This window comes from Cynocephalus volans, chromosome 10 (assembly GCF_027409185.1).
Source record: "Cynocephalus volans isolate mCynVol1 chromosome 10, mCynVol1.pri, whole genome shotgun sequence".
Taxonomy (NCBI): Eukaryota; Metazoa; Chordata; class Mammalia; order Dermoptera; family Cynocephalidae; genus Cynocephalus; species Cynocephalus volans.
In genome coordinates this window covers 43425486-43451345 of record NC_084469.1, presented here as the reverse complement: position 1 = coordinate 43451345, position 25860 = coordinate 43425486, and the positions used below count along the sequence as shown (strand labels likewise).

At 47.0% G+C, this 25860-nt stretch overlaps 1 protein-coding gene across 7 annotated transcripts in view; it reads right to left on the bottom strand.

The window, feature by feature from the left end:
- MPRIP (myosin phosphatase Rho interacting protein) overlaps positions 1 to 23486 on the bottom strand; it is a 144462-nt gene extending 120976 nt beyond the window's left edge. For 5 of the 7 annotated variants that reach the window (XM_063110157.1, XM_063110159.1, XM_063110158.1 and 2 more), the window contains exon 1: positions 23303 to 23486. In XM_063110157.1, coding sequence (XP_062966227.1) covers positions 23303 to 23425 — 123 coding nt within the window. In that variant the 5' untranslated portion in view covers positions 23426 to 23486. The remainder of the gene's footprint in view (positions 1 to 23302) is intronic. The other 2 variants (XM_063110162.1, XM_063110163.1) reach the window with 2 other exon arrangements.
- Between the last annotated feature and the right edge of the window lie 2374 nt (positions 23487 to 25860).

The window sequence follows — 25860 nt, the reverse complement described above, 5'->3', positions numbered from 1 at the left end:
TTGCCCACCCAGAACCCTATGCCCAGAGAAAATATCCTTCAGTAGTGAAAGGAAAATCAACACATTCTCAGATGAAGGAATACTAAGAGAATGTGTTAGCAGACTTACCCCTAAAAACATGGCCAAAGGAAGTTCTCTAAACAGAAAGGAAATCAGAAAAGAAGAAACTTTGCAACATCCAAAAGTAAGCAATAACACAGTAAACAAAAATATGAGCAAATAATTAGGCTTTCCTTGAGTTTTCTAAAATATGCTTGATGACTAAAAGCAAACGTTATAACACTTTCTAATGTGTTCTAAATGTAGGGAAGAAAATACATAAGACAATTGTAGGGGGAGGATAAAGGGCTGTCAAGACAGGTACTCTCTTTACTTGAACTCGTAAAATGACACCACCAAGAGACTGTCATAAGTTATATCTATATAATGTAATGCCTAGAGCAACCACTAAAAAATCTACACAAAGAAGATATACTGGGAAAAAAAACTACAGACAAATCAAAATAAAATTTTGAAGAAAATGTTCAAGTAACCCACAAGAAGGAGGAAAATGAAAACCAGAGAGAACAAGCAGAAAACAAAAAATAATTATGGCCTAACATATTAATAATTATACGTAAATGGTCATAGTACAACAATTAAAAGACAGAGATTAGCACAGTGGATGTAAACAATGAACCACCTAAACACTGTCTACAAGAAATTGGCTGCACATACAGTGGTTACAGGCAGGTTCAAAGTGAAAGAATGGAAAAGACACATCTTGCAAATACTAATCAAAGGAAAAGAAAACAGAGTTGCTATATTCATATGAAATAAAGTATATTTCAGCACAAAGAAAATTACCACAAATGGAGAGCAATATTATATAATGATAAAAGGGTGATTTCACTGAGACATAGTAAGCGTAAATGTGTATGCACCAACCAGCAGAGAAGCAAAATAACATGACTAAAAGGAGAAATAAACAAATCCACAATTACAGTTGGGAGATGTCAACAACCTTCTCTCAACAATCAATAGAATAATTAGACAGAAAATCAGCAATGATACAGAAGAAATTAACAATACCATGGCCATGGTCTGAACGTTTGTCCCCTCTGAAACTCACGTTGAAACTTAATTGCCAATTTAATGGTATTAAGAGGTGAGACCTTTGAGAGGTGATTAGGCCATGAGGACTCCATCCTCATGGGTGAGATTAAAGCTGCCACAAAAGGGCAAACTCAGCCCCCTTTTGTCTCTTTTGCCCTTCTACCATCCATCATGTGATGATGCAGCAAGAAGGCCCTCACAAGATGCTGGCGCCTTGATCTTGTACTTCCCAACTTCCAGGACTGTGAGAAAATAAATTTGTGTTATAAACCACCCAGGCTCAGGTATTCTGTTAAAGCATCACAAACAAAGACAACCATCAACCAAACAGAATCTAACTGACATTTATAGAATAGTCTACCAAGCAACAGCAGAATACATGTTCTTTTTGAGTGCCCACAGAACAAATACCAAGATAAATCATATCTGGGCCATAAACAAACCTTAATAGATTAAAATAATTGAAACAATACAGAATATGTTCTCTGACCACAATGAAACCAAACTGGGTATCAATAAGAGAAAGATAACAGGAACATCTCCAAACACATGAAAACTAAATAACACATGCCTAAATAATCCATGGGTCAAAGAGGAAAGAAACCTCAAGGGAAATTTTTTAAATTAAAAAAAATTTTTTTAAGGAAATAGAATATAATGTATCTAAATTTGTGAGACACAATTAAGATAATCCTGAGAGGAAACTTTATAGCACTAAAATGCTTACATTAGAGAAGAGGAAAGGTATCAATCAATAATCTAAGCTCCCACCTCAAGAATCTAGAAAAAAGTAGTACAAAATATACCCAAAGCATTACAGAAGAAGGAAATAATAAAAATAACAACAGAAATCAATGAAATTGGAACAGAAAAACAATAAAAATCAATGAGAAAAAGACCTGTTTCTTTGAGAAGACTGATAAAATAAATTCCTGGCAAGACTGACAAAGAAAAAGAGAATGTAAAAATTAACAGTATCAGAAATGAAACAGTGGATATCACTACAGATCCTGCAGATGTCAAAAGGATAACAAGGAAAACTATCAACAATTCTACAAACAATAATTACATAACTTACATAAAACGGACCGATTTCACTAAAAAACACAGATAATTTGAATAACCCTGTAATTATTAAGGAAGCTGAATATGTTGTGTTAAAACTCCCAAAAAAGAAATCCCCAAGCCCAGACGGTTTTACTAGAGAATTCTACGAAATGTTAAAAAAAAAAAAAAAAAAATTCTACATAAGCTTTTTGAGAAAACAGAAGAAACACTTTCCATTCATTTCAAAAAACTCCTAGAACTAGTGAGTTCAACAAGATTGCAGGACACAAGATCAGCATATGAAAATCAATTGTTTTTATATATGCCAAGCAACGAACACATGGACACCAAAATTAAAATACCATTTATAATTGCTCCAAAAAATAAACAAAATACTTAGGTGTAAATCTAACAAAACATATTCAGGACTTGCATAATGAACACTACCACAATGCTGATGAAAGAAACCAAAGAAGATCTAAATAAATGGAGAAACATACTGTGTTCATAGACCAGAAGAGTCTAAGATGTCAATTCTCCCCAAACAAATATGCAGGTTTAATTCAATTCCTATCAAAATCTCAGCAAGATTTATCTAAAATTTATATCGGAAGGCAAATGAATCTTTTTTTTTAAATTAAAAAGAATAAAGAGGGAATAATCTATCCACCCAATTACAAATCTTGTTACATATCCACAGTAATCAAGACTGTGTGATATTAATAAAGTTAGACACATACATCAATGGAACAGAACAGAGAACTCAGCAATAAACCAGTACAAATATGCCCAACTTAATTTTTGACAGAAGTACAAAAGCGATTTGATGAAGGAAAGACAGTCTTTCAACAAAAGGTGCTGGAGCAACTGTTCATTCACAGGCAAAAATAAATGAATAAATAAACCTCAAGCTGATATAAAAATTAACTTTATACAAAAACTCAAAATGGAACATGAACTTAAATTGATAAACTGGACTTTATTAAAAACTTTTGCTCTGCAAAAGGCCTGTTAGAAGGATGAAAAGACAAGACACAGACTAGGATAAAATATTTGCAAACTACATATCTCACAAAGGACTAGTGTCTAAAATATATAAATATCTCTCAAAACTCAATAGTGAAAAAACAATCCAATTAGAATAGGAATGAAAAAAAACTCAAAATGGAACATGAACTTAAATTGATAAACTGGACTTTATTAAAAACTTTTGCTCTGCAAAAGGCCTGTTAGAAGGATGAAAAGACAAGACACAGACTAGGATAAAATATTTGCAAACTACATATCTCACAAAGGACTAGTGTCTAAAATATATAAATATCTCTCAAAACTCAATAGTGAAAAAACAATCCAATTAGAATAGGAATGAAAGACATGAAAGAAATTTCATAGAAGATATACAGATGCCTAACAAGCTCATGAAAAAATGTTCAACATCATTAGTTCATTAGGAAAATGCAAATTAAAACCACATGATATATTACTATACTATCAGAATGCCTAAATTAAAAATGGTGACAACACCAAATACTGGCAAGAATGCAAAGAAAGTATATCACTCATACATTGCTGGTGGGAATCAGTTTGGCAGTTTCATTAAAAATTAAACATGCAGGGCCGGCCCGTGGCTCACTCGGGAGAGTGTGGTGCTGAGAACACCAAGGCCCCGGGTTCGGATCCCATATACGGATGGCCGGTTCGCTCACTGGCTGAGCGTGGTGCTCACAACACCAAGTCAAGGGTTAAGATCCCCTTACCGGTCATCTTTTAAAAAAAAAAATTAAACATGCAACAACCATATAACCCAAGAACTGTACTCCTGGATATTTATTCCAGAGAAATGAAAACATACATTCACACAAAAACTACATAGGAATGATTATGGCAGCTTTACTTGTAATAGCCAAAATCTGGAAAAAACCCGTATGTCCTACTCTGTACGTAGGGCTCTTTAGCCCATTCTGCTGGCATTTCCTGCTCCCCTTCCAAGGTCCCATTCCCAACCCCAAGACTACTATGTTCCTTCTCTCTTACCAAAACTCCTGCCCTCACTGGGGACAAGAATCCTGCCTCCTCTAGCAAAGTACGCAGTACCAAATAGGGCTCTGGTGACTGAATGAACAAGTAACCACACGAACAAGTCCGTGGATACACTTATTAGTCATCACCACGTAACTGAGAACTCACCTGCTCCCTAATCCTCCCTAACCCTTCTCCGAGCACTGCTGGTAAGGCCATCGCAGCCAAGACCTGGGTGAGCCCGGGCTGCACCTCTGACTTCCACCCACAGAGCACCCAGGTCACTAGGATGATACTGGTAAGTACCCAGCAGCAAGGAGACAATCAGTTTGCTGAAGAGCAAGCAGACACAGGCCGGAGCCTGACACCCACAAGGTTAGACTTCAACTCATACTCCTCCTTTCTCCAAATCCAAGGCCCCAGTCATGCCATTGTGTGCATTATGCTGGCAAAGACAGCAGGCAGATGTTGGGGAAAACTGGAGCTCATAGCCACACACAGCAAGAACCCTGACGTTTCCATGCTTCTGACACGGTAAGTCATGGCCAGAGACTGAGCCTAAAGAAATAACACAAACAGGTGCACTCATGACATGGGAAGAGCTCAGTGGCTATGTGAACGTTGATGCATCAGTTCATGGAAACATTACACAGCCATTAATTACAAATAACTAGGAGAGAGCAAGAACCCTGCAGAGCATGGCCCACACTCCCACATCTAGCCAGCAGTTCCTGCACAGACCAGTTCTGTCTCCTGGGGGACTGGCACCCTCTGGAGGTGTTCAGCAGAACTTCCCCAGTGGCCACTCTGAAGATGGAACCACTCAAGGCACCAGAGATAGAAACGTGAAGCACACACAGTCCCTCTCTCGAGGGGCTCACAGCCTAGTGATGGAGGCCAGACATACGGATAAGATATGAAACGTAACTGTTTATAGTATAAAGATGGATAAAGATTGGGAGTCATGCTGGCCAGTTAGCTCACTAGATAAAAGCACAGTGCTATAACACCAAGGTCAAGGGTTCAGATTCCCATACCAGCCAGCCACCAAAACAAACAAACAAACAAACAAAAAGAGAGAGAAAACAGCTATTGTGCTGACTGTTGGGATCATGAGCAAGTTTGGGGTTTTGTTTATTTCTACTATTTTTGTAAAGTGATATTACTATACGGCACTTAGCGGGTTTTTTTTAGAGGGAAGGGAAGATGTCTGCCTGATCCTGCATGCGTGACTTCTGATCTAATACTGACAGAATGGCTTCCGGCGGGGGGGCAGGGGTGTGTGTGTGATGTTGGTTGTTTCTGGCAGAACAAGAAGCAGGAGGAGTCAGGGAACCCCTATGCCCTGCTGTCTGCCAAAATGACCTAACAGCTCTGGATACTTAGTGTAAGGACCCTAGACTGGGAATAGGAAGCCCAAGTGCAAGTTGTGGTTCCTTGACTTACTCACTGTGTGGCCCAGGGCAAGACAGTATCTCTGGGAATCTCAGTTTCATCATCTACAATAACAGAAAAACCCACATATCCCTTCCATATCATCAAAAAAAAAATCACGTCTGACACCAGTACAGCCTGGGTCACTGCACAATCAAGAGTGCCTGGGGTAAGGAAAACACAACACAGCACTCACACAGTGCTCGTACACAGCCAGTGCTCAAGTTGACCCAGGGAGCAGGTGGCCACTGGGAGTCCCAGAACAGTGTGTCAGCCAGTCCGAAGGGACCCCAGGCTCCTGATCCCGAGGGGGGTTAGAGCATGCAGCACCACACAGGCTCCCTCACACCACGCTCAATACCTAAATTCTACACAGAGTGACCATCCTCATGAAAGTTCTTCAAGAGGAAATGACCCACACAGTCCTGAAGAAGGACTCATACCCATGGGGCCAGTCTCCCAGCAATGACTTCTCTGGGCCAAAAATGGAGGTGGGGGACTGTACTGAGCATTCGGCTGGGGACAAATGTCCTTTGGTAGATGAGTCATTGAAAGATCTATGGGCAGAATGTGTGTAAACAGTAGTTAATATATCTTCCATGGTTTTGAGGTTGGTTCTTTGCTCTTTTTTCCCCAAAAGAGTTTGTGTGGAAACACTTCCATACTCACAGCAAACAGGCTACTTAATATTTTCTGCATTTCAATTTTGAAAAGAGAAACGATACCTGGGTAGCAGCAGTCTGGCCATCTTTACAAGCTTATAAATCATGGGAGACTTCAAGGACGCCTGTCTTTTCTGGGACATTGAGATTTAAGTCAGTAAAAGACAGTGAGGGATGTGACTATATGTCATGGTCTAGCATCAGGTCTTACAGGACCTCGCTGTGTCCTGTGGCCACCCAGACCCAGACAGACGGTGAGAGGACCAGATGGCTCTAAATCCAAGTACTCCATGGAGGGAAGCTTCTTTGAGGAGCCATGTGCCCACCTGCCTCACCCTCAGTGGGGGCAGTATCTTTGACCATGCCCAGAGGGGGCTTCTCTTTCAGAACAAACCTGCAAGGGCCAACCAGTGCTAGCCATCACTGCAGACCAAACTGTGCTGGAACTCCTCTCTGAGTCAACAGACCTCAAGCGCTGGAGAATAATGTCCTGTTGCTTTCGAGCCACACAGTTCTGGACCCAAACTACATTCCTCAATACGATCACCATCTGTCAGCACAAGCTTCCAAGGTCTCTTCTCTGCCTCCAAAAGGCAGCAGAGAACAATCAGCCTCTACAAAGATACTCAAAATTCATGCTGCAGCCTCTGCAAGTGATTCAACATCAGCGGGACTCAGGGCTACCATGTGACTGAGAGAAAGCCTAGCACAAAAGGAGGAGTGCACGCACACACATGTACATAAGGGTGTGACAGGGTTGAGCACACACCATGACCGTGCAGTGTGCTCCTGGGAATCTGAGGCAACCAAGGTAAGGGCAGAACGGAGGTGGAACCTGCAGTGTTAGCTACTCATCAGTAGCAACTGTCAAACAGGAAATAACAGGAAGGCGGGAAATGAAGATGTGTCAAACAATGGTTTGGCAAAATGTGAACGCAGACCCAAACCAAAATCGAGGTGGGGGTGGTAGCTGTTTTGAGGTATTTTTGTGATAACTTTTTGGAGATATAATTCATAGACCATACAATTCACCCATGTAAAGTGTGCGGTTCAATGGTTTGTATGTAACCATCACCCCAATCAACTGTAGGACATTTTCACCACCCTAAAGAGAAGCCCTGTGATCTTTAGGCACCACTCCCCACACCTGCCATCTCCCCCCACCCATGGCGTCTGCTCCTGGCAACCACTAATCTACTTTCTGTCCCCATAGATCTGCCTATTCTGGACATTTCATAAGAGCGGAATCGTATAACATGGCCTTTCATGTCTGGCTTCTTTCGCTGAGCATGTTTTGAAGGTTCGCCCATGTTGCAGTGGGATCAGTGCTTCATTCCATGACTGAATGGTATTTCCTTGCATGGATATGCCACAAATTGTTCATCCATTCACCAGCTGCCGGACCTTTTGGCAGCTGTGAACATTTGTGTACAGGTTTGGTAACTGTTTTTAAGCCTCCTTTAAAGAGACACCAAAGAAGTAAACATCATCTATTGAGGTGAAGCCTGGACAATTAGTTCCTCGAAAGCAGAAAAAGGATTGAGGGGAATGTGAGGCGGGTACTGACAGGCTCCTTGTGAGCAGACGGGAAGTCAGGCAGTCCCAGCTTGGCAGACCAAGCTCAGGCTGGAAACCTCTCCAAGGAAACCTACCCAGACTTTTCCACAAAGATTTCCCCACCAACGAGGGCATGGGACGGGGCTGGTGGTGGAGAAGAGGCAAGCAGAGAAGAACAAGGCAGGGAAAATATTTTCTCTAACAGATGCCATAAAAAAATATAGCCCATGGAGATAAATCTGTCATTGAACATTAAAGACATCAAAATTCCTTTCCAGCCACCAAATCCAAGGTGCAAGACCTGGTTAAGGGGCACTTCAATCCTGAAGAGAAGAGGCAATTTTCCTGAAGCAGATTCTGGGGGTTGATCCAAGCTGTGCTGCTTCTTCAAAAACTCCCAATTGTGTCACCTGAGGCCTGCAAGGGCCTCCAAGACCCCCTTCGATCTCCTTCCCGTCCACATGCTTAGATGGCGCTGGATTCAACGATCACTTCTAGAGCAAGGAATCTCAATCTCCCCCTCATCTCTGACTTCTGATCCACGTCTCAGTCCTGCATCCCCAGAGAGAGAGAGTGCTGCACCTGGACTCCCCACTTGTCTAACTCATTGTGCCAAACACCAAGCTCTGGGTCAAGAATTGGGACAGGGTCCTGGAAATCCTCAAGCACCACCCCGAGTGAACAGATGGAAAGACTGAGGTCCTTTTGCCTTCTGGCTGCAAAGTGAATTAGCGGTAGAGCTGCAAGGACAGTCACCTGCCCCAGTCCCTTGGCCTTCAGGCTGCCTCTCACTCCCCGCATCAGCAATTGTCTCCATCCTGAAACAGTCCAGGCGTCTTTGACCCTTCATTCCTGCAGCTGCAGAGCACGGTGGTTAAATAACATAAACACAAAGCCACTTCTTTCGCTAAACCTTAGTCTTTGGTCTATGCTATTAGGAGAACAAACCCACCCCACTGTTTTTACCTGGAATCCTCCCCGCGTCACGGACCTTACCCACACTTTATTTATTCCTCAGAGAGCCCTCAGAGGCAGGCAAGCAGAGTGAGCTAACCCAGGAACGTGTGAGCCACCAGAGGAGGCACTCATCTACGTGGCTGCTGTCCCTGTTACTCTGTCGTTACTCTGTGTTCCTGGCACCAGTCTGTCCCAGCACTGTGCCCACCTATCTGATGCCTCCCTCCAGGTTCTGCCTCGGGTCTCTGCCCACATCTGCACCCTCATGGGATCCATCCTGACCTGGGTTCTCACTGCCGCTCCTATGGAGGTACATGGGGTCTTCGAGCAAATGGCCCAACTTGAGCTGAACCAGTGGTTCTCAACATATGACAGACCCTGAGGCCCTTTTAGGGATCTGTGAGCCAAAACTATTTTTATAAAAATACTAAGACATTATTTGCCTTTTTCGCTCTCATTCTTTCGCAAGTGTTCTGAAGAGCTGTCCAGAGGCTATGTGGCATGATATTGCAACAGACTGCAAAAGATATGAGACTCCAGCTGTCTTTCGTTGTGACAGATGCTAAAGAGATTTGCAAAAAGGTAAAATGATGCGGCTCTTCTCAGCAAATTATTTTTGTTTTCAGACAAGTTATTTTTCAGAATACATGTTACTTATGTGAACTTGTAACAGGCTTATCGTTATTTTTAAATGAATTCATAAATATCTTTAAATTTCTCAGTTTTAATTTCTAAAACAATAAATACCAGTGGACATAAAACCCACATAAACAAAAGCCCTTTGAGGGCCTCAATAAAAAAAAGGGCGTAAAAGGGTCCCGAGACCATAAAGTTTGAGAACCACTGACCTAGTCATCCACTCCCCTTGCACCCTGGCAGGTCCCCCGCCTCTCCTTGCGTCTCTGCTCACGGAGCAGCCCTGCCTGACTGCACTTCCCCAGCTCCCGTCAGCACAAACACAAACGCATCTTGAAGTCCATCTCCTAGTTTCTACTCTGAGTCCCTCCTACCCAATAGCACTGCCTTAAAAGGCGACATGTTACCCCAGACTCGCTGCCGGTGGCTGTGTTACGTAGTACAGTCCATCTGGAAATGAAACAGACTCCTAGACATAAGCAGGCAGGAAAACTTTTCTCTCAGCAATTCAAGCCTCTACCCTGGGGAGGAGACCAGAGAAGGGGGGCCCGCTCACCATGGCCAGTGGTGTGCCTTCCTGGGTCCCCACCTGCTGAGGGCGCCTGAAATACCGCAAACATGAAGCACCGTGACTGAGCCATAGAAACAACTGTCCTGAGCCTCTGGAGGGTCTAGAGAGACAGAAACACAGGGGACTCCATCAGAATGTGTGTTTGCCCCATGTTCCCTGGAACAGCTAAACTGTCACCATCTTGAAGGACAATACCTGGGCTCGCTCACTTGGGCTTCAGCTCCAGCCTCTATAAACCATCCAGGTGGAAAGGACACCATCAGGGAGGGGCAGGGAGGATGCTCCAATGGGACTGTCAATGTTCTCTTTCTTAAGCTGGGTGGTAGGTTCATGAGCATTTGTTTTATTTAGATTTATACTGTACACACATGTCACTTATACGTTCTTTTGTGTACATCAAATATTTCATCCTGCTAAAAAATATTAATGCAAGGGTTAGAGTAAATCAGTGGTTTTCAAGCTGTGAAGACACCCAGAGGTTGTGCCTCAGAGGCCCCTGCAGAGTGTGAGAGGCAGGGGTGGGGGTAGTCTCATAGGTGGTGCCATTCCTCCTCCTGGCCTTCAACAAAAGAAATTACATGTTTTATTTCAAGGGGATAGGTATTCTGCTGCCAAAAAATAAAGTTTGAAAATGGGCAATACTGTGGCAAACAGGACCGAGAAAGCCTTTTCCCTCTAGCCGACCCCAACATCTGTGGGTGCCTGATCTCGGGCACTGTGAGCCCTCACCGGTGGCTCCTAGGCAACTTACACTCTAAATATGTCCTCATCTCCATAAGTTGCCTAACCTTCAACTCCTGTGCCCCTCAGTCCTCCTCCCAATGATATTTAAGACTTAAGTTATCTCCTTCTTGACAGCTCAGCTGATCTTTACATTAGACAAAAAGGGAAGAAAGAAGATGGGAACTTCAAAGTGGCCAAGCCATGCTCCTAGCACAGCCCCCTGTGCTAACAGCTGCAGCAGTGCTTGCAGCCCCCAGGGGCCCAGCTTCCCATCCCAGACTTCTCCAAGTGAGGAGCACTGGGCTTTGGGCAGCACCATCCCCTCGGTCCTCCCACCCAACCATATGCACTACAGACATCTGGCTCAACGTGCTCAGGCAAATGCAGCTAACAGAACTGCCACAGGGCCAGCAATTCCACTCCTGGGTCTCTACCCAAAAGAACTGAAAGTAGGTGCTCAAACAAAAACTTACACACACACGTTCATAGCAGCATTATTCACAATCACCAAGAGGTGGAAACAGCCCAAATATCCATCAACTGAGGAATGGATAAACAAAATGTGGTCTATCCATACAACAGATTATCATCCAGCCTTAAAAGGAAAGAAATTCTGATACGTGCTACAAGGTGGATGAACCTCAAAAACATTATGCTGAGTGAAAGAAGCCAGACAAAAGGTCATATATTGCATGATTCCATTCTTATGAAATTCTCAGAATAGGTAAATCCACAGAGACAGAAAGCAGATTTGTAGTTGCTGGGGACTGGAGGTGGGGAGTAGGAGTGACAGCGTAGTGGTCACATTAACACTGTGAATGTACTAAAGGCAACTGAATTGTACACTTCAAAATGGTTAATTTATGTTAAGTGAATTTCACCTCAAAGAAAACCCCAAACAAAAACCCCCCCCACATTCAGCTCCCTCCATCCCTGGCACAGAGAGGGCAGGGCCCACAGCTACCAGCCTGCTCTAAATTCCCCCTTCACTCACCCTTCTGCCCATACACATGCCCTGCAAGTCCAGCCCCTGCCCAGGGCTCCTCCCCGTACTCCAGAAACTGTTGGCGGGAGAGGGGTGACATTTTAAAAAGCCTCTTGCCTGTTTGGTCTTGACAATGAGCCCATGGCCACGGGATTTCTGGAACATGACGCCATTCGTGGCAAAGGGAGGAATGCTGGAGAGTGTATGGGGACAAATTTCTGGGGCAACAGCTTTGCAGGGAAGAGTCATGCCCTGTCTCTCAAAAAGCCTTTCTTCCCATTAAGAAACAAGTAGGACAGGAGTGTGTGGTAGGAAGGAGGAAAAAAGAGACAGGAAATGTAAACAAGGTCCCATCCTCCAGCCCCACCCTTCCCAGTGCACACATCCTTCCAGTAGGTCACTCCCAGCTCCTAGACACAGGGGCCACACTCGGCCAGAAAGCAAACTCCAAAAGGCCCAGCTGACCCCACCCAGGTCAGTGTGGAAGAAGGTGCAAGAAGGCTTGAGTCAGCTCTGCCACTTTCGATGCTGGCCCTGGGCAAGTTACACTACTTCTCCACCCCTCTTATCTCTCTACCTCTTAAGGCTGCTGTGAATACAGGTGAGTTCATAGGAGCCTGGCACAGAGCAATTTCTGTTAGCTATGAATATCATCACAAGCACAATAAATAATCCCAGAGCAGGTCAACCATTCCTGAGACTTCAGTATAGGAAAACCTCTGCACTATAGAAAGCTGCGCAGCCATGCCAGCTAGCTGAGCGCCCCAGGAAGAGGACACCTAAACTCGGAGGATTTCCAGGACAGAAGGGAGATATGGAATTGAGAGAATCCATCTGCTGAGGTGATATCAGCCTGTTAGAAGAGAAAGCTCGTTCCCACGCACTCAAAAGGACTTCTTGTTTAGATCTCACAGAAGGGTCCTTTAGGTGGAGACCCACTCCCTGCAACAGTGAATGATTTGTAAAGGCGGGGGATGGAAGGGGGGTGCACAGAGAGGCCGGAAGGACCCACCTGCCAGCTGAGGGGACCACTCAATGGTGACCAGAGGCCATAACACACCCTCGCCAGATTTCCTGCCCACCCAGTGATTTGGGACTAGACCCAGCTCCCTGGCTCTGGGCTGTTCTCTACCCTCCTTGGGCTGTTTCACCCAGGCCTTAAGCACAAGGATTCTGCTTCTCAGACAACTGCAAAGGCAGCTGTGCAGCTGCTCCAAGGGATATCAGTGGGATAAGCATGGATTCTCCTAATCCTCTCCCACCTTGCCAATGGCAACTCACACACTTCCCTGAAAAGTGATTTCTGAGATCCAGACCTGCCTCTCCCCTTCACGGCACCTGCACTGTGGGCTTCTCTGGGCTTGACAGGGTTTGGGAGTGGCCTCAACTCCTAAGCTGATGGCACCTGGCCCCTTTACTTCCTAGCCTCTAAAAATTCTTAAAACTAGTTCAATCCTTATACTTATGGCCCTTCCAATCCTCAAGGGGCTCATGTGAGGAAGTTGCTAGAGTGGTGCAAAGCAGCTCGGTGGGAGAGGAGACAGCCTGGGCTCTTGGTCTTCTGTTTTGTGGAATGAGGATAGACAGGAACAGAGGTTTGAGGGAAGCTCTCCCACAAAATCATGGTGAAAGGTCTCCTTTCTGGGCCCATTTTCTCATCAGTAACTTAAGTTTGGAGCCCAAGATCTCTGAGGTCCCCCAGCTCAAATATTCCATCACCTGTTCAACTTCTTCCAGGAGGGACAGGGCATTAGGCACTCCCCGCATAGCACCTGTCCCATCTCGCCCAGGGCCTGATCCCAGTGGACACTGAAGAGCAGAGGGGCCAGCATGCTAAGTGAGAGCATCAAGGGCAGGGCCGGCGTCCCACATTCAGGCCGCACACTGCACGGTCAGTGCTTGCAAAACAGACTCCACTTACTAAGAACCCACTATATATCCCAGTATTTACAAACCCAGCCCTAGCCAGGTGTCCTGACGTTGCTGAGGACTTTACAAGCATCTTCCATCATTCTCATCAGCACCCAAAAACACGGGTCCTGTTATAACCCCCAGTTTTCAGATGAGGGCACAGACACAAACTCTAAGTAACGTGCTCAATCAGCATGGAAAATGGAGCCACGATGCAAACCCAAATTTGAGCTCTCCACTATTCCAATTCCCTTACCTGGGCACATTAAAATGAAAAGTGGGACTGTGTCAGATTTCTAGGTCAGAGTACGTCCCTAAGCGCAAGCCATACGAATGCCCTGACCCCGGGCCCTGAGGCTCCTGAACCCCAAGTGGCTCTACAGTCCTGATAGTGAGGTTCTGGGTGTGGCACCAGAAGACCCAGGAGATGTGGCCCATTTCTCTGGCTCAGCTGGGGCTCCCAGCAGCTGCTTCTCCTTCCCTTGGCCCCTTTAGCTATGGGCAGAACCATGTGGAGGTAAGAAACCGCACCTGGGAAATGTGCCATGGATCCTAATTGTTCTGTTAAAGCCAGCACTTCAGAACCTACAGAGATCAAGGACACAGCTGTTTTCTGATTCTGAATTCCTCTTTCATGGGAAAAATAGTGATTCCTGTTCAGGGCTGTGCTGAAGTTATGGCTGCTACCACAGGCCAGCAGCCCATTTGGGGGACATGGGGTACCTACCCCAAGGCTGAGGAGAGGTCAGGAGCTGGGCGATGACCTGTGCAACACCCCACACAGCCCATACACACACATGCCTCACCACACACACACACACACACACACGCACACGCACACGCGCACACACACACACACACACCTTCACCCTACCGCATACACGCCCCACCACATACCCCAGAACTAAGGAATCTAAGTCAAGGCAAAGCCCTGTTTCTGATAGCAAAGGTTAACACTTATCAGAGACAGGCAGGCCAAACAGGACTTTGGAAAAACCCACACTGGCCTTCCTGTGACCTCAGCAGGTCACTGAACCTCTCTGGGTCTCAGCTGCTCCATCTGCTAATTGGAGACAATACTCAACTGCTTAATAGTAGGGGGGCCACACAGCCCTCCTCCCAGGAGTAGAACTGGAAGTCCATTAAACAGCTGTGATTTATTCTGTAACATGCCAGCTTCCCTACCACCGATCTGCTCTGAGCCAAACAATAACAAGTTTACAAGTCAAAGTGGCCTTCCCAAGGAGAGGGAGGACAAGTTCGGGGTGAAGACTGGCACAGGAGCCTCATGCAGCCAAGCTCTGTATCACGTCCCCTTCACTGAGCTGCTCAGTGCCCTTGGGCAGGCCACTCCACCTCTGTGAAACTCAGCATCCCCTCCTCCACTGGGGGCTGTGCTGCCACCAGCCCGGCTGGCCCCCAAGACTGTCAAGGCCCGTGTGAAATCATGGGATACAACATGATTCAGTACGTGGAGGCTCAGGAGGATGTGGTAGGACCATCTGCGCAGACTCTCACTGCGAGTTACCCCAAATCCAGGGCAGGCCACGTCCAGCACAGCATGCTACCGCCAAGCTTGGCCCAAGCAGAGGAAGGAGATGGAAGGGTTACAGGCTCCAGGCAAAAACCAGGCTATGGTTTCATGTGAACTAGGATGACCCTGACTGAGAAAACCAGTAAGTGGTTTGGAAGATTCCAGTTCCATCCTTCAGAGACAAAATGCCAGTGAATCAACCCACTGGACTGTTTCCCCTCCAAAGGAAGTGATGATGCTACGGGAACCAGTGGGGCAGAGCATTCTGGATTTCATCCTAGAGCAGCTATGAAGCCGCCTCAACTGCTAAAACTGGAAGAAGCACAAAACCTAGGGAAGGGTTTTTGAACCTGCCCCACATGAGCCCAGAGATAACCCAAGGCCCCCAGGGTAGAGGGCAGAGCTCCAGGCTTCACCCCAAGTCACCCAGGGCTATGCCACTTTCCTGTGTCATACATCGCATTTCTGTACAACATTCTTGAAAACCACTGACCTGGTCCAACTGTGTCATTCAGATGGGAAAGGGCAGCTTGGAGAGGAGTTTCCCAGGATAAAAGAAGAGCCTGTTTTCTTAGGTCAAATGCTTCCAAATTAGACTCCAACGTTCCTGGAACCTCTCCCCGCAGGGGGATGTTGCTTGACTCTGCCTGGCTGTAATGCTCTCTTCTCTCTTTCAAGACTAAATGGCAGCTTGGGAACAATTTAAAGGTAAACATTCCAAGTCAAATTTCTTTATTTCGGTTACACAGCAACAGGGTCCTGATAATCACGAGACAGCCCAAAACAAAACAAAGGTTACTCCCCACAGGAGAGGCCGCCAGCATGCTTCCTGGAATATTAATCACTGTGCGAGGGGCTTAGGAACTCCATCCATTCCATCAGGATACCTCTCCCTCCCTGTGAATAGAAGGCGCCCGCTCTCAGGTGGAAGACCCAGGCGTAGATAACACAAGTCACCTTCCTGGGTCACCTGCACATCTGTGCCAAGGAGAGAACACAGGTCTCAGACTGTAGTCTTTTCTGTGTGGCAAAGGAGACAGAACTCGTAGGAAAAGGTCCAGTGACAGGTGGTACCCAAGGAACAAGCTAGGGCGCAGCCAAACACAAAGAGCTATGCAAAAATGCAGTCACAGTCCAGTAATGCACCTGGAGGGGGACACACCAGCCTGCCCCCTAGTCTCTCACTGACTCCTCACAGGACAGGCCCACTTGGCCCTGTCCAGTACCTCCTTCCTTCTGCCCCCAAACTCTGCCTCTGGACAGAAGGTGGGGTTCAGAGCCCCGAACAGAACTTCCCAAACACACCAAAAGGAGTCACCAAAGAAGATGTGATATTCAAACAAAGAACCCCCAAAAGTTGGCAAAAGGACACCAAGAGTGGGGGGTTGGGGGGGATGACAAACAAGAGGAACCGAGTATAAGAAAACCAGCACACCAGGAATCCTCCAACCACAGCCCGCTTTCATGACACCACCACAGAGGGAGGGAGGAAAAACCCACTGGCACAGCCTTCCGAGCTGCACTTCACCAGAGGGTCTCCAGGGCCCAGCCACAGGCCAGGCTGCTGCAGGCCCCAGCCACGTATGGCTACGGAGAACTGGGAAAGTGGCCTGTCTGAACTGAAACCAAGAATGGCTTTTACATTCTTAAATGGTTTACATAAACTCGATTTTCCTTGTTGGCCTGCAAAACCTAAAATGTTTACTATCTGGCCCTTTAAAAAAAATCTGCCAATCCCTGATCTAGACTCTAAAAGCAATCAGATACTCACTCCAGGTGATGCAAGGAAAGCTGGGGGGGGGGGGGGGGGGTGTTATATTGTTTGTTGTTCTTTTTTACTGAGATAAAATTCATATAACATAAAATTAACTATTTTAAAGTGAAAAATTCAGTGGCATTCAGTACACGTCACAGTGTTGTGCAACAGCACTTCTATCGCGTTCCGAGACATTTCATCACTCCCAAATAGAACCCCAATCCCATCAGCAGTCACTCCTCATCACCCTTCCCCCAGCCTCTGGCAACCACTAGTCTGCTTTTTTCCCACAGATTTACCTATTCTGGACATTTCACATAAATGAAATCATACACCATGTGGCCTTTTGTGTCTGATTCTTTCACTAAGCACAAGGTTTTCTGGGTCCGTCCATATTGCAGCATGCCATACACTTCGCTCTGATTCAGAACTGAATGGTATTCTATCATATGGATATGCCACAATTTGTTTACCCACTCATCAGTTGACAGACATCTGCCACCTTTTGGCTACTGTGAACACAGGTTGAGCATCCCTAATGTGGAAATGTGAAATGCTCCAAAATCCAAAACTTCCTGAGAGCTGACATGACGCTCAAAGGAAATGCTCACTGGAGCAATTCAGATTTTTGGATTAGGGACACTCAGCTTGCAGAGCTGTTATTAACATTTACGTACACGTATTTGTTTGAATATACCCGTTTTCCATTCTTTTGGGCATATATCTAGGAGTGGATTACTGGCTCGTGATGATTCTATGCTTGACTTCTGAGGAACCACCAAGCTGTTCCACAGTGGCTGCACCACTTTATTCCCACTAGTAAGACACAAGCGTTCCAATTTCTTCACATCCTCACCATACTATACTGGTTATATTCCATTTCTTTAAATTTGTAATGGGACTTTGTGTATCTGAGATTTCTGATGTACAAATGGCCAATAAGCACATGAAAAGATGCTTAACGTCATTAGTCATCAGGGAAATCCAAATCAAAATCACAAGATACCACTTCATATTCACTAAGATGGCTAGATTTTAAAAATATCTCCAAACAACGTACCAACCCACTCATAAATTACAAATCTTCTAAAAGGGGTGGGCATGAAATCTCCCCATTGCTTCTAACATAAATGTAAAGTCAAATAAGGAAGCTCTGTGCCCTGGAACGTCTAAGAATGTCACAGGAACAAAGGGCAGCCTGATGAGATGCTTCACAGAGACCTAATCCTACACCATTGCCCCCGACGTCTGGGATTTCTACCCTGAGACCCCAGCAGCCCTGGCAGTGGAGTACAGGCACAGAGAGGCAGAATCAGACCCAGAAGACTGAAGGCTCTGCAAGGGATCATGACCAACCTCATTTCCAGATGGGAAAACTGATGCCTAAGAAAGAAAAACGACCCAGCCAAGGTCCCACAACATGAGGCTAGAATGAAGTTCAAATGCAGTGACTCCTTCTACAGAAAGTCAGTGCCTGAAGTCACACAGTTGGCAGGAGAATGAGATATCATGTCAGGTTAACACACTGGAAAATCATGGGGCTGGAAAGTGAAGTGGAAGCCAAGCACCATGGCTCCAGACATACTTCTCCCATTAACCACCAACCCCTCTGGTTCGCCTCCCAGCCTCCCTCTTCCATCTACCCACTGCATGGGGTTCCCTCCACTCACTCCTTTTCTTGTTTTCACTCTATGCAGCCTCCTGAGAGATCACACTCACTCTCGTGACTTCAGCAACCACCTCTATGTTGATGACTTTAGAATTCCTACCCCATCCCCCACTCCTCACCGGAGCACTAACCATCACCTCCTACTGCCAGAGTGGGTGACTCTACCTCCACCAAGTCAAACGTACCATATTATTTTTGACCCCTCCCTCCAAATCTGTTATTCTCAATCTCTGTTAAAGTTACTTCAATCCACCTGGTTTCCTCAACCCCCACCTCTGATCAACAATATCCTGTCCCTGATGGCAGAGGACTCCTTCCATCCTGACAGCACTGATCAGAAGAGAGGCCCTTTCCTGTAATTTACCTGGACTACCTCAACAGCCTCTACTACATCTTCCACCGTTAGCCAGAATTATTTTCCCAAAAAACAAATCTGGTAGATTAAAAACCTAAGCATAAAAATATATATAATAGAACTAAGAAAATATCAGAGACAATTTTATAAATATTGGAAAGAAGGCCTTCTTAAACATGAGACTAAAACTACAAACTATAAAAGAAAACAGATTTTAACTGCATCCATGTTCAAAACTACCTTATGAAAAACAAAAATGACCACACATAAAATTAAAAGTGATACTATGCGGAAAAAATCTGCAATATATGACAGGTGTCAGATTAATATCTGGAACAGGGTTGGACTGGACGGTTAGCTCAGTTGGCTAGAGTGCAACCTTGTCACACCAAGGTCAAGGGTTCAGATGCCGGTACAGGCCAGCCACCAAAAAGAAAAAGAAAAGGAAAAAGAAAAAAAAGGGGGGGGATGGGTTGGCAAACTATGGCTTGTAGGACAAATCCTGCCAGCTTCCTGTTTTTGTAAATAAAAATTTATTGGGTTCTTTGTTTTGTTTTGGTGGCTGGCCAGTATGGGGATCTGAACCCTTGACCTTGGTGTTACTAGGTTGTGCTCTAATAAAGTTTTACTGGAACACAGCCATACCCATTAGTTTACATATTGTCTACAGTGGCTTTTTTGCTACAGTGGCAAAATGGTTGCCACAGAGGCCATAGGGCCTACAAAGGCTAAAATATGAGGATACTTCAAAAAATTCATGGAAAAATACAATTAAAAGATAATATGAATCTTTCCATGAATTTTTTGAAGTACCCTCATCTTTACTATCTGGCCTTTTATAGAAAAAGTCTGCAGATGCTTAACATAAAGCATATACAGAAAGTTCCTACAAATCGATGGGGATGGGAAGTGTGGGAACTAACCCGATAAAAAATGAGCAAACAATATGAATAGGCAATCCACAAAAGAAACAAAAACAATAAATATTGTAAAAAGAGGCTTAACCTCACTAGTAATTAGGTAGATTATATTAAAGAATTAAATCATTTGATAATAGCCAGTCTTGGAAATGTTACGACACAGCCTTTTTTGGAAGGCAACTTGGTAGTATCTGTAAAAAAAATTTAATGCACTTGATGTCAACCCAGCCATTCTATTTTTAGAATGCCCCAGAGAAATACTTGCATTCGTGCACGCACGCACACACACACATCCCCACCCAAAAGCATTTCCAAAGCTGCTCGCTGAAGCAGTCACTGTTTATGTCAGCAATCCCATAAGCAACCTTGATGCTCGTCAATAAGGAAATGGGTTAACTTACAGTACATCCCTAATGGTCCAATATGCAAAATGATTCTGGTAAATTTATATGTAACACGATGAAAACAGCTCTAAGACATATCATTAAGCAGACAAAAAAATACGCTGTAGAACAGATATGTACACACAGTTTAGGTGAAAAAGGTTTAATGGTATACATGCATATGTACATAAAGAGATGCACAGGAAGACTGAAGGATAAATGCCACCCTGTGAAGGGAGGACTGGGACTGGCGGATGGGATGAGAAATAATAAAGGACTCTCGCTTATTATCCCAGATCACTCTGAATTCAGGTGGTGAGGAGAAGGCAAGGAACTCCTCTGCTCCAAGCCAGCATTCTCAAGGCACCTTCCGCAACGTAACCAGCCTTGACATTACTGTCCTCAACACATGCTCAGGGGACTGCCACTGTAGACTCTGAACAGGAGTAGGGAAAGAATGGTGGCTTAAAAATCCTAGCTCTGTCCCTGAACTGGGCAAGTCGCTTCCTTTCTCTGGGTTTCAGTCTTCTCACCAGTAAAAGGAAGTGGTTGGATTAGCTGATCTCCAAGTCCCTTCCAGGTCTGATGCCACAATACAGTCCCTGGAAGAGGTTTCTGTACCTCTCTAGGGTGAAAAGCAAACAAACAGAACCCACAGCTGAGGAAATACAGCTCAAAACAGAACGCTCAGAGAAATGTCTGCCCCTGGGAAGACGACATCCCAAGAGCAAAAGCCAGTGGAGGCTGCTCCCCGCCTCCCAGGGCTCAGTGTCCCCCCCTATTAAACAGGGGGTGGCTTCAAAGATCGCTGATGTATCTTCCAGCTTTGATGGTCTAAAATAAGCTCAGGGTGGGGAGGGGCAGCAGGAAGTAGGGGCTTGGGGAAGACTGATGGGAACCGATTGGCTGAGGTTTTCTAATGGAGCCATGAGGATGGGGGGGCGGGGGGCGGATGCAGAGAAGGCTGTTGGCAACAGCCCTGAGTCTCCCTCTCCTCTTTTCAAGAGCAGTTTCTTCCTGAAAGATCCCAGGAGGTAGAAGGCTGGACTAATCTTTACCAGTGCAAATAACCCCACTCGGTATTTCACAAACTACCATTCTAGTTGTGCCCTGGAGGTCTCAGGCCTGTTTCAAAACCAAAAATTCAACTCTGAATACAGTGAAAGAATACGGAATTCTAAGTTTGCCTTCTCCCTTGAATCAGATTCATAATCAACAGATTTTTTTTTAAATGTTAACGGATTGATTCAAATCTGTTAAACTTTTTTTTTTCTATTGTAGTTTATCTAAGCTTTAGAATCACAAAACAGTTCCTGTGAGGTGTAAATACCTAATTTACCAATTTTGGTAGTTGGTTAGAATAATCAGGAAACTTAGACCTCTTTCAGAACAACTCTTGCCAACGCCAGAAACTTCTTAAAACAAAGTTGAATTTTCTGTGGGCAGTTTTTTTGATTTATTAAATTATAAAAGAAAAAAGTTTAATAAAATACCGTTCCTTGATTTTCACAACAGCCCAGCAAGGGAGGAAAGCCAGGGATCACTATTTCCAACTTACAGATAAGGGACTTGTTCAAGGTCACACAACTGAAAGTGATAGCCAAGACTAGAAGCAAAGTCTCCTGATTCCTTGCCACATAAACTGCTTCCCAGAAAATAGCATTTGGATGAGAAGAGGGAATAGCAAGTTCTTCTCCCTTAAAAAAAAAAAAAAAAGTGCCAACCCCCTACACTCTGGAGCACCTCATGAGAAAACTGAGCTGACCTGTCTTTGAGATCCCTGGTGTCCCAACACCTATGACTTTGCGGCCCTGAGTGTTCAGTTAAGCTTTTTGGTTTTAGATGAAAAGACTCTTTCCTGGCTGTTGGAAAACTGACCTCAGAGAAAGGCACCATATCCCAGGCCATAACCCCTACCCTACCACCCCACTCCAGTGTGCCGTGTAAATAAGTCAAACCCTGCGTACACTTAAATGGCATTAAAAACAGCCAGGCCGGTACACTTCAAAGCAATGCTTTCTGTCTAAAGGGTTCTTCTTCCAAAGGAGTGGCTACCACTAGGTCACACTACACTGGAATGTAAAGGGAGGTCTCTGGCCTCCTTCAGAGGGTTGAGAGGAGGCTCTAAAGGAGATGGAGACTGGGGAAAAAGGCAAGGAGGGTGCACAGGCACACCCCAAGGAAGTGCAAACAAGGCTTGGAATCATGGAACACCAGGAGCTGAGAAAGCAACCAGCTCAGGTGTTCCCAAGGGCCAGAGGGGCCTGCAGCCAAACCTCCTGGGGACTTTTTCCCAATACAAATTCCACATCTCCCAAACCACTCCCGGGTGGGGGACCCAGGTTCCCCTGTTTTTAACGACTGTGACTCTGATGCACGTCTAGGAGCTAGTAAACTAGTCCAAAGCCCTCATTTGACAGATAAGGCCAGAAGAAATGAACCAACTTTCCCAAGGACCCACAGGTCTCCTCGCCCCTCAGCCAGGGAACCGGGAGGGCAGCGTAGGCTAAGCAGTCCCCAGCTCTCTCCTCAGCAAAAGCCCTCCCGTTTAAGTTCAAGGCCCTCCTCCCCAGACCTGGAGACCCTTCACCTCCCCCCAGTCCCTGACGGTGACAAGGATTTAGGAAAAGGACAGGCTGGGTCCAACAGGACGGAAGCCCACAGTCCACCCAGACAGTCCTACCCCCTGGGCCACTCGGGGGTGGACAAGGCCAAGTCCGGGCCCAAGACTCTGAGGGGGCTCCTGCCAAGCAGCAGCGCTTTGTTCCTACCAAGAGAAACCAGGCATTTTTGAGTCACCCAAAAAGCATGAATCACACGGCAGGGCTATGGGAACGGGAAAGGACGTTATTTTTCGGCATACTCGAGGATTCTCCCTTTGTCCCGACTCTATCGATACGCCTCCCACCGCCTCCCTGCCCCCACCCCCGGGACTCGGGCACATTTGCCTGCTCCCTGTTCATTCCCCGCAGCGTTCGGCGGCGCCGCCGCCCCGGCCGGCCTCGGGGCTGGGCTGGGCCGCGCCTGCCCTCGCCCGCCCCGGACGGCGGCCTCCCCGCGTCGCGCTCCCGCCCGCCCCGCCGTTCACCTGCGTCAGGTCCTCGTCGTTGAGCAGATGCGACTCGCGGGGCTTGAAGCAGTTCTGACACTTGCTCTTGTTAAAGATGTTGGCCTGGAATTTCCTGCACGGGTTCTCCTTGGCCGTCGACATGGTCGGCGCGGCGGCGGCGGCGGCGGCGCAGGCCCGACCCGGCGCGGCGCTCCCGGCGGGCTGGGCTTAGCGCGGCCGCCGCCGCATCCCCCGCCGCCGCCGCGGGCCCGGCCGGCTCCTCCGCCCCGGGGGGCGGCTCGCTGCGCGCGCGGTCCCTGCGCCGCCCCGGCCTCACAGCGCGCGCGACGCCCCGCGCCCTCCCGCACCGCCGCCCGGCCGCCGCGGGCCCATGGACGCGGCCTCCGGGCCCGCTGCCTCCCGCCGCGGCCCGCCTCGCAGGCGCCGGTCGCCGCCGGCCGGGATCGTCCGCGCCGCCGCCGCCGCCGCCGCCCCCGCCGCTGCCCAGCGCCCGCGGCTGCTGCAAATGGGAGCCGAGCGTCTCGCGCACTCCGGGAGGGGCGGGCGGGCGTGGGGCGGGGAGGCGCCGGGGCCGGTGGGCGGGGCCGCGCCCCACGCGATCGGCAGCCCGGCCGGCCAATGGCGGTGCGCTCCAGCTAACAAAGAGACCCCGGGGCCAATGGCGGCCGGGGGCGGGACCGAGGGCCGCCGTGCAAGGTAACTTGTGCAGGCCGGGGAAGGTGGGGGCGCGGGGATGGGACGTTCAGGTTTGGTGGACTGGCGCCCAGGCCGGCGGGCCTGTCAGCTGCAGGCCGGGGGGCGGGGGACCTGCGGGGGAAGGGCGGGGCCCGCCTCCGGCCGCTCTGGGCGGACCCCCGGCTTCCAGGCTCGCCTTCCCGCGCCCATGCTGCACGCCCTCTCCCGGGCGTCTTCCTCAAGCCCACCTCGGAGCGATTCGTTTAGCACCTACTGTGCGCCAGGCCTGGTCGTGGCAGTCGTAGTTAGCATTATTAATAAGGGCTCCAGTAGTATTCCGAGGGTTTCCATAGGCATTCGTGGAAGTTCCACAGGCTCTCGGCTTTCGTTCCTGTTTGCATGGGAGGAAACTGAGGCGCAGAGAAGTTAAGTAATAGGAGGTCGTGTTTCAAGAGCTGATTGGGAGAAGCTGTCAGCAGCCTTGAAGAACGGTCAGTTCTATTACGGGAGATGAGTGCAGGCTGACCCTGCAGGTACTGAGCTAGGCGTTCTTTCCCCCACTATGTGCTTGAGGAAATTAAGGCTCAGACACCTGGAGTAATTTGTGCAGGGTCACTCTGCTGGGAAGGGGCCGAACTGTCACCCCAGTCCCCCACTGTCCAGTGTCCTGGCCAAAAGACAACCTGCAGAAGGCTTCGAAGGCACAGGCAGAAGGTTGCAGGAGCCCAGAGAGGAGGGAAATGTGCTCTGTGGGAAAATTAGGGAGGCTTCAAGGATCAGGGGGCTTTAAGAGGACTGTGAGAGGTTGAGTGTGGCTGGGGAGTAGGGGAAGGAGCAAGAAGAATGAGGTTAAAGGGGTTCCATGAGGGCTGAATCACCCAGGGCCTTGGATTCCAAGTTGAGGAATGCAAATGTCACCCTGCTGGCAGTCGGGAGTCATCATGAGTTTTTAAAAAGGGGGATGAGTAACTCATCCTTCACATAGGAGGTGACATTGAAGCATGTGGCAGGGGCAGCGACAGCAGCTGTTACTTAGGGAATGAGAAGGTTTTAGGAGGGGAAAGAACAAATGCTTCCAGAGCTGTGTACTTTTCCACTGATCATCTGGTGAATATCCCAGGGAGGTGGACTTCAACTTAGTGTGAGAAAATGCTTTCCTCCAAATGGAACTGAAGGAAGGCAGATCAAAATCCCAGGGCAGCCTAAGGGGGAAAAGCCCAGCTCCACCCCTCACTAGCCCTGAGGCCTTGGGCAAGTCCCTTAACCTGCCTGGTGCCTCAGTGTCCTCATCTACAAAACTGGCATGATTGTATGTTTGTTGTGAGCAGTAGATGATATAATGCTTATAAAATATTTAGCAAAATGTGGCAAAAGGTTAATTGGTGAATCTAGGCAAAGGGTGTTTATTGTACTATTCTTGCAACTTTTTTGTTACTTTAAAGTTTTGCAAAATAAAGTAGGGAGCAAGAGGACTGACAATTGTTGCCTGCATAGAATACTCAGAAACAGATACCAATGGTGGCCTCTGGGGAGAGTAGCTGGGTGATTGAGAGGTGACCTACTTTTAATTTTTATTGTAAGACTTTTGGTTCCTTTTGGATTTAGTATTGCATGCATGTACGACTTGTTTTAAAATAATTTTTTTAAAGTTTAAAGAGTTGCCTCAAAGCCAGCTCAAATGCCACCTCCTTTAAGAAAATACTTGGCATGTTCTGCTCAGGTCAGTAGATACATCCAGCACCGGCCCTGGAGGGGGTCCACGGTGGGGGGCGGGGGTGGGTGGAGCACGCATTATAAGGAAGAGTTTGATTTAGTGATTCAGGGGCTGCCTGCCCACTCAAACAAGTGAAGACACTAGAAACAGGAGGCAAATAGAGATGTTCATTCTGGACAACCAATCC